Source organism: Austrofundulus limnaeus, unplaced genomic scaffold, assembly GCF_001266775.1.
Source record: "Austrofundulus limnaeus strain Quisiro unplaced genomic scaffold, Austrofundulus_limnaeus-1.0 Scaffold781, whole genome shotgun sequence".
Taxonomy (NCBI): domain Eukaryota; kingdom Metazoa; phylum Chordata; class Actinopteri; order Cyprinodontiformes; family Rivulidae; genus Austrofundulus; species Austrofundulus limnaeus.
The window spans coordinates 81,995-90,329 of record NW_013953183.1 but is presented as its reverse complement, the minus strand read 5'-3'; the positions used below and the strand labels follow the sequence as shown (position 1 = coordinate 90,329).

General features: G+C 41.1%; 1 protein-coding gene across 1 annotated transcript in view; it reads left to right on the top strand.

Annotated features, from left to right (window-relative positions):
- Window positions 1-8,335, top strand: part of LOC106532504 (BCL-6 corepressor) — a gene marked incomplete in the record, with an annotated part of 129,446 nt that overhangs the window by 69,152 nt on the left and 51,959 nt on the right. The window contains 1 exon segment of the mRNA XM_014028568.1: window positions 2,674-3,051. Within this exon segment, the coding sequence (XP_013884022.1) occupies window positions 2,674-3,051 (378 nt within the window).

Here is an 8,335-nt window from a genome sequence, read left to right as displayed (position 1 = left end):
CTTTATAAATACACACTTTTTAGGTTAATAAATATGTTTACAATGAAAATATGTAATTCAGGGAAAAAAATGAAAAAAGTGGAATTTAGAAAAATAAAAATGGACAAAACGGAATTTGGGAAAAAATAAAATGAAATTTGGGAAAAAATAAAACAGATTTTATAGGGCCCTACAGAGTGTCTTCCATCTATAGGGGGATCACACTTCTAACCCTCCCTGGTAAAGTCTATTCAGGGATCCTGGAGAGGAAGGTCCATCAGATAGTCAAATCTAAGATTCAGCAAGAGCAGTGTGGTTTTCATCCTGGTCGTGGAACGCTGGACCAGCTTTACATGCTCAGAAGTGTCCTGCAAGGTGCATGGGAGTTCGCTCAACCAGTCTACATGTGTTTTGTGGACTTGGAGAAGGCATTCGACCATGTTCCTCTGGGACTCATGTGGGGGTACTCCGGGAGTATGGAGTACCAAGCCCTTTGATACAGGCTGTTAGGTCCCTGTACGACCAGTGCCAGWGTTTGGTCCACATTGCCGATAGTAAGTTGGACTTGTTTCCGGTGAGAGTTGGACTCTGCCAAGGCTGCCCTATGTCACCTATTCTGTTCATAACTTTTATGAACAGAATTTCTAGGCGCAGCCAAGGTGTTGAGGGGATCCATTTTGGTGAAATTAGGATCGGATCACTGCTTTTCGCAGATGTTGTGGCCCTATTGGCTTCATCAGATCATGATCTCCAGCTCTCACTGGAAAGGTTTGCAGCAGAGTGTGAAGCAGCTAGGATGAGGATCTGTGCCTCCAAATCTGAGACCATGGTCTTGAGCTGGAAAAGGGTAGGGTGCCCTCTCTGTGTCGGGGAGCATGGCCTGCCCCAAGTGGAGGAGTTCAAGTATCTCAGGGTCTTGTTCAGGAATGAGGGAAGAATGGAGCGGGAGATTGATAGGTGAATTAGTGCTGCGTCTGCAGTGATGCGGGCGCTGTACCGATCTGTCATGGTGAAGCGGAAACTGAGCCAAAAAGCGCTTTGTCGGTCTATGTTCCTACCCTCATCTGTGGTCACGAGCTTTGGGTAGTGACCGAAAGAACAAGATTGTGAATACAAGCGACCGAAATAAGTTTCCTCTGTAGGGTGTCTAGGCTCTTCCTTAGAGATAGGGTGAGAAGCTCGGTCATCTGGAAGAGGTGCAGAGTAGAGCCGCTGCTCCTCCTCGTTGAGAGGAGCCAGTTGAGGTGGCTCAGGCATCTGGTTAGGATGCCTCTTGGACGCCTCCCTGGTGAAGTGTTCTGGGCATGTCCCACTAGGAGGAGACCCACAGAAAGACCCAGGACATGCTGGAGGGACTGTGTTTCTCGGCTGGCCTGGGAACGCCTTGGGAATCCCCCCAGAGGAGCTGGCCCAAGTGGCTAGGGAGAGTGAAGTCTGGGTCTTTCTGCTTAGGCTGCTGCCCCCGCGACCCAACCACGGATAAGCGGAAGAAAACGTATGGACGGAGGAGACTGAGGTTCCCAACTGAGACACCCTCCAAGACTGCTTCTTGAGATTGTGTGCATGATACATATTAAAAAGAGAAATTACTACCCCAATCTACCACTCCACAGGTGTTGTCTTGGTCCTCCAGGTGAATTTAAAGTGGTGTGTCAACCATGATAGCCCCACAGTTTCCACAGCTTCCAGTTTCTCAAAAGTGAGTCTCATCCACTCCTGGTGCCCTGCCACTGGGAAGTTCTATAACTAACTTGGTGATCTCTGCCACAGTAATGGACTGGCCTTCTCCCAAGTTACACGGGAGTGGCTGTGGGTGAGCGATGAGAGCAGTCGCTCTCCAATGAAGGAGTTGGCRGTGTGATTCCATTACTATTCCAGACTTTTTAGTCACATGTCGAAGTGTCCCTGGGGCAGACACTGAGCCCCCACTGYCTCTGTGTCCSATCCAGTGTAGTAATATGTTTCAAGAACTGATTAGTCTCCAAAGAATGATCCATCCAGATTAGCTTTGTAGAGAGATCTAGTAGTGAAGGACATTTTGTATATTATTTACTGAATTTAACRTCCAGTCTTGTATTTTACACTTTGCGACTATTGCAGCCATATAGTTTAAACAGAGAAAGAGAGTAAGTCTTTATCAATATGTCCCTCTGCAATATAAACAAAGTTGGTTTACATTCTAATGTCTGATGTAAAAAGTATTGCCTTCAGGGGTGTGACCAGGGTTTCAGGTTTTCACGTACAGGTGATTCATCATTTTACATTAGTCTTCCTCTTAAAGCATGGGACAGATGCTGTTTCTGAGAGTTTATTGTTTTGGTTCTAATAAGATCCAAGGTCTTACACAGACCTGCTGCCTGGCTGTCTGTGGGCCTTATTGGAGTCAATTCTTTGAATGAAATTCTTTGAAGAGAATCAACTGGTTTTCTCTTTTATTTCGACTTCCAATTCAGAACAAACTTTTCTTACAGTAGAGTACTGTGTGAACAGGTAAATGAGGGCACAGATTGTAGTGTAAAGTACTTTAAGTGTCCTGGTTGGATAGAAAGTTGCTATATAAGTACATTTATCAAGTTATCCCAGTGAAAAACAAAGAAAATGTTGAATTTTAGTTGTCTGTAAAAAGGAGCTTTTTAAAGTTGTAACTTAAACTGTTTAATCTCTTGTTTAAAAAAGTTATTCTYGTCCTGATAGGGTTACAGCCTCACTCGCCACAAAGACGACTTTTAGTTGACCACCACTCCAACAAGAAAGATGACTCAACAGAAAAGAAGAGTGAAGATGAAGAAGGGAGAGGTCCTTTGGAGAAAAAGAAAAATGAGAGCACAGGCTTTACATTGCTGTCGGATCAACAAGAAAAATTTCTACCGACATCCAAAAGTCAGTTTCAGGGAACCTCCTCCAGTCTGGTCTCAAATTCAAGCATGGCAGTAAACCGGCGACAGATCTTCAGCCTGGAACCATTCCATCAGAGCAGCATCATCAGCAGTCGACAGAAGAGAGGCAGAGATGAGGACATGGAGGACAAGGATGAGACTGGAAATCTCAACAAGAAAATCAAACTCACCAATGGTAAGTCCTCAGAAATTATTTTGAACAATTTTCTGGGTGTTTTATTCTTAGGAATCTTAAAGATTTCAGTTATAACTAGACTGTTTTAGACTCATTAAGTTGTAAGCAGCCTTATTGTAATCAAGCTGTAACATGAACTGTGGAGTTTGTWAGATTTTCAACAATTTGTGCCATACTGTATATAAATTGCAATATCATCTGCATGCATTTTATTGTTGCAATTAGTGCAAACAGATAGGAGATAAATTTTTCTATGAATAAACAAAAATAGTCCAAGGATATGTCTTTGAGCAACACCTGTTGTCTTATCTTCATAGCAGATGAGATGTTTTTATTACAATTCACAGTATCGTCTGCATACATTTGTGTTCTGCCCTTACTAAAGGCTCTGTCAGACTACAACATTTTAGACAACTTATGCCAACCTATGAAAAAAAATTGTCACTGCCCGACTCAATACTATGACAAAAATGGGAGACAGACAAGCAGATCTGATGAGAAACGAATAATTTTTTCTAACAAAAAAGAAAAGTGTTGTCAGTTGCAGCCCATGAGCACAAACACTGCTGCCTGCTCCCACCCGGTCCAACCTGGAGGCCAAAACCCAGCAGCCGTAACTTGCAGGGAACCCGCCTTTTAACCCCCAGCCTGAAYGTACATCCGCCAACTCCCTGAAAGAAAAGCAAAACAACAGATACACCTAGTGTATTGAAGGTCATCAAACTAAATAACTCATGTTATGTATTTGATCTGATCTAATTGCAGTACATAATGTATGTCCAAAAGAGGCTTCCAGTTGATTTTTTTTATTCCATGTTCACTGTAGACATCCTCAAAGTTGAACAAGATTTTCATAAGTTGTCTAAAATGTTATAATGTGGCAGAGCCTTAAAATATAAACCTGACATCTAGCATYGCAAATACCTGAAAACATTATCAGTTACAATAAGGGCTATGCTAATTCATCAATTAGCATAGATGCTAACTTAACACTGAAAATTACATTGAAACACTAATTTGATTGGTATTGTGTTTATCACTAAAACTGCTAAACAAAACAGGCATATTAAAGTCATTACTGAAGACAGTAGCTACGTATGTTTACATGCGCAAAATTCTTTGATTAGATTGAAATGTATTCTGATTAAATAATTTAAATGCATTGTTTACAAGGGCACAATCCGATCGTGACAAGTGTTTACATGGACCAGGCTTTTATTCAGAATAGAAGCACTGACATGCGCAGAGTCGTAAAATTTCCTTAAAAAACAGAAGAAGCAGTTCTACTTCCGTGATGAACATAAACAAACGTCTTCCGAGTGCCCAGAATGGACTCGCAATAGGTTTTAATAAYGGTGGAGATGTTATTACACTCCCTGGTAGAGCTATAGATAATGCGCAGATTTTTTATTTTTTTTATTTTTCAAAACATGCTGCTTGTCTTCCTTCTTTGTTGAATGAGAAAAAGGGAAGAAAAGTTTTGTGCTGCTGGACACTACAGCGCTGCTGTCCCTCCCTCCACAAAAGTGCAGAAACCGATGGATGAAAGTCAGAAGACATGAACAGTCAAATCAGTTTTCCACAATCAGAATAAGATGATCTGATTAAGTGTTTACATGCACGCTGTTCAGATTATCAATCGGCATAAACCACCCCTTTCATTGCAATTAAAATTAATTCGGATCGCGCTGAATCGGATCAGAATAATCCAAATGGGGTGTTTACATGACACATTTTTACTCCGAATGGCCGTTTAATCTGATTACTTATGTCCATTTAAACATAGCTAAGCAATGACTTTGACTAATAATTACAAACATACTGTACTGTATGTTCTTCAGCAGCTACTCTGCTAACTTAACTATTTAGGGTTCAGACTGAAATTGGTCATTTTTAGAYTACTTTTGATTTTACATGTTTAACTTGCCATGTTTGGTGTCATTTTGTTTGGCACAATCTCATATGTGAATTTCCAGTTATATTTTCTGTTTGACATATCGTATGAACGCACTGGACCTAAAATCACACAAATAACATAAAAACTGAATGGTAAAAAGTGTTTTTTTAATTGCAAAAACAAAAAACTTGTGTAACAAACTATTTTTGCAAATTAGAATGCAAATACAAACAGTACATTTTGTAAACATGTACAAATTTACCAAACAACAACATTATACACTATTTTTAGGGCAGCTCTGGCTGGGTGGTTAAAGGAGTCGTTCTCTAATTCAGATAGTTGGCGGTTCAATTCCCCGCGTTTGGCATATGTTGAAGTGTCCCTGGGCACCGAACCCCCACTACCTCTGATGTTTATAAAAGTGATTTAAAACACTGATTAGTCTCCATAGATGATTTGTACTGTATATGTTAGCTTTGTAGAGACCTAGTAGAGTGCTGTRTGAATGGGTAAGTGAGGACACAGATTGTTGTGTAAAGTGCTTTACTATCCTGGTTGGATAGAAAATTGTTTATTTACCATTTTATTGAAATATAGACATTTTCCCAGGTAGTGTTTTTTGACAAAATTGTAAAAAACAATGAGGTGTCACAAATAAATGCCACAAATCATTTGTGCCATTCTAAAACTAAAATGATTATGTCTAAAAAAAAAGGCCAATGGCACATCTCATTCCTCGTTTTTTTGGTCATCTTCAATGCCCTGCTCAGGGTCATTCAGGTGAATATTCCAAAATATGGATCTGAAATCGTTTCTTGTCATTGTTTTCACTGGAATGGGAACAAATAAAATGTGGTTTTGTTTCCAGTAATTCTGGATACTTGGCTGCCATACTAATAACATGTAAATCAGGTGACCAAATAATTTATTCATACCTAACATGTCAATGTTAGTTTGTACTTTTTTACTAATTTTTTTCTACTAATCTTTAAGTCTTAGCTGCAATCTTATTGCTGCTGCAGATTGGTCCTGACTGTGTCAGTGGCAAATAAACAATGATGAAAAAGATCTTTTGGACTATGTAAGAGGAAAATGTTTAGTTGGACCAGGTGTTCTCTGTAGCTGGAACCTGCTTATTACCTCTGGAGCAGCATCAACATCCTCCTTATACTTCCAGGGCTCAGAGCTGTGATGTGTGACTCTGTTATGCCAGCCAGTGGAGATCTGGCGTGCCGAGCCATCCCCACTTCTGCGCAGACGTCCGAGTGGTGCTCGGTGCACACTCTTCCTCTCTTTCCTTTCAAACAAAATCACCCACTTAGTTGTAGAAGTCCTCACTCTCTGACTCAGACTCTGTTGGGGGCACCAATCAGATTTTTACTGATGATATTTATTCACCCCTTTTAATCAGACTCATATACCAAAGTGTGAATTCGTAGGATTTAACAGTGAACTCTCCCATATCAATGAGTACTCAGGAAAAGATACACTCACCAGACACTTTATTAGGTACACCTTGCTAGTACCGGGTTGGACCCCCTTTTACATTCAGAACTGCATTAAACCTTCATGGCACAGGTTCAATAAGGTACTGGAAACATTCCTCAGAGGGTCTGGTCCATACTGACATGATGGCATCACACAGTTGCTGCAGATTTGTCGGCTGCACATCCATGATGTGAATCTCCTGTTYCACCACATCCCAAAGGTGCCTTGAAATTGGCGTGTCTCTTTAAGAAATAACTTCACTGAGTGAGAAGTAATGTTGAGAGCTCAGCAGACAGTTAGGTTTCACTTTCAATTTCACCCGAGAGCCTGCAGGAGTCACGGGCGGGGGGAGGGTGGTGGGATGGGGGTGCGCTCTGCCATGAGGAAGTTCGGCTTAAAGACACATCCCAGGGGTGTTTCTGGCCCCCAAAGGCCTCATGCATAAAGGATTGCACAGCTTTCACACTAAAAGTTGACGTACGGACAAATTTAGAAAAGTGGGCCGCACCAAAAAATTCAGATGTATAAAACTGTGTGCACGCAGGTTCCTGCGCACCTTTCCTTTATACATCCCAATGAACGTGGAGCTGAGTGCACGTGAGACACCTCTCCTGACACGCCTCCATTTAAAAATGTAAAATAGATGTAAATGTGTCCAGTGTGTGAGATTCTCCTCAGATTGTCCTCTCTGTGGGATCAGAAATGATTTTTAGATGCAGGAAATTTAAACATTAAATGGAGAACGAGTGAGAAAACTGTCAGTGGGGTGTAAAAAAGTATATGCCACCTGCAAAGGTGTGTGTGGGTGTTGGTGTGTAGGCATGTGTGCTGCAGCGGCGCATGAGGCTGATAGACATTTCCACCTTTACACGTCTTTAATAAATGACTGTAAACACAGAGGAACTGATGAGTTTGGTAGAACTTAGAAAAATATTTATTTAATAGTTGATGTGAAGAAACGASTCGCAGCGCTGCGAGTTTCTGCTGCGGTGTGGGATTTATTAGAATCATGAAGTTTCTCATTCAGATCAGCTGCATGSCTCGGCTCAGAACTACAGTAAAATACCTGATTGTAATTTTTTTGGTGTGATACAAATAAACAAAAAAAAAACACGCTGTCCTCAATTCTTCTTGTGGTGATATCAGCCTGCACAACATCTGACATTGTTCCACAAATTACGCACAACTTTATGCAGCAATAAATCTATTGTCTGCGTCTTGTAGGACTGCAGAATCATCACAGCTGAGCTGTTCTGAATTAATCTGCTGAGTTGACAACGTTTTTTTCTCAGTGAGAATTAAAATGTTTCTTAGACAATTCACACATTTTATTCTCCTCAGCTGTGTTGTGCTCCGCAGGCCTGTGCTCTGTGTGTGTTTCCAACTACGTGACAACAACATAAAAAGTTTTCAGTTTACAGACTGGACTGAGGTTCTCTCATCAGTTTTAGACTGACCTATTTTCTTGTCTGAGGTTAAATGATTTTCAGTCCCGGGGTTCAGTTTCATGATTGTTTGAGTTGAAACAATAAAAACTCAAACTAAAATAAAAATCTAGCACTGCGTGTTCAGACACTCCTTACATCCAGAAAACACAACAGAGTCATATTTCTGTGGATTCAGGTCAGATTCCTGACTTTGTGGGTTAAAACTGTCGACTGAAAAACTTTGCGTGGCTGCCGCACATTCTCACGGCAGGTGAAAAGTGAGCGTATATTTATGCACACTTTCATACAATGTTGGTTTGGATACATCCCAACGTGGGAGTAGAACCTGACGCATGCAACTTTTTATGCGTACGCACTGTTTATACATGAGGGCCCTGGTCCCCACCTGTCGTTTTGCTCCTCAGCATGGCTTCCTAAAAACGCTACAGGATTTCTCAAACATGCATGAATG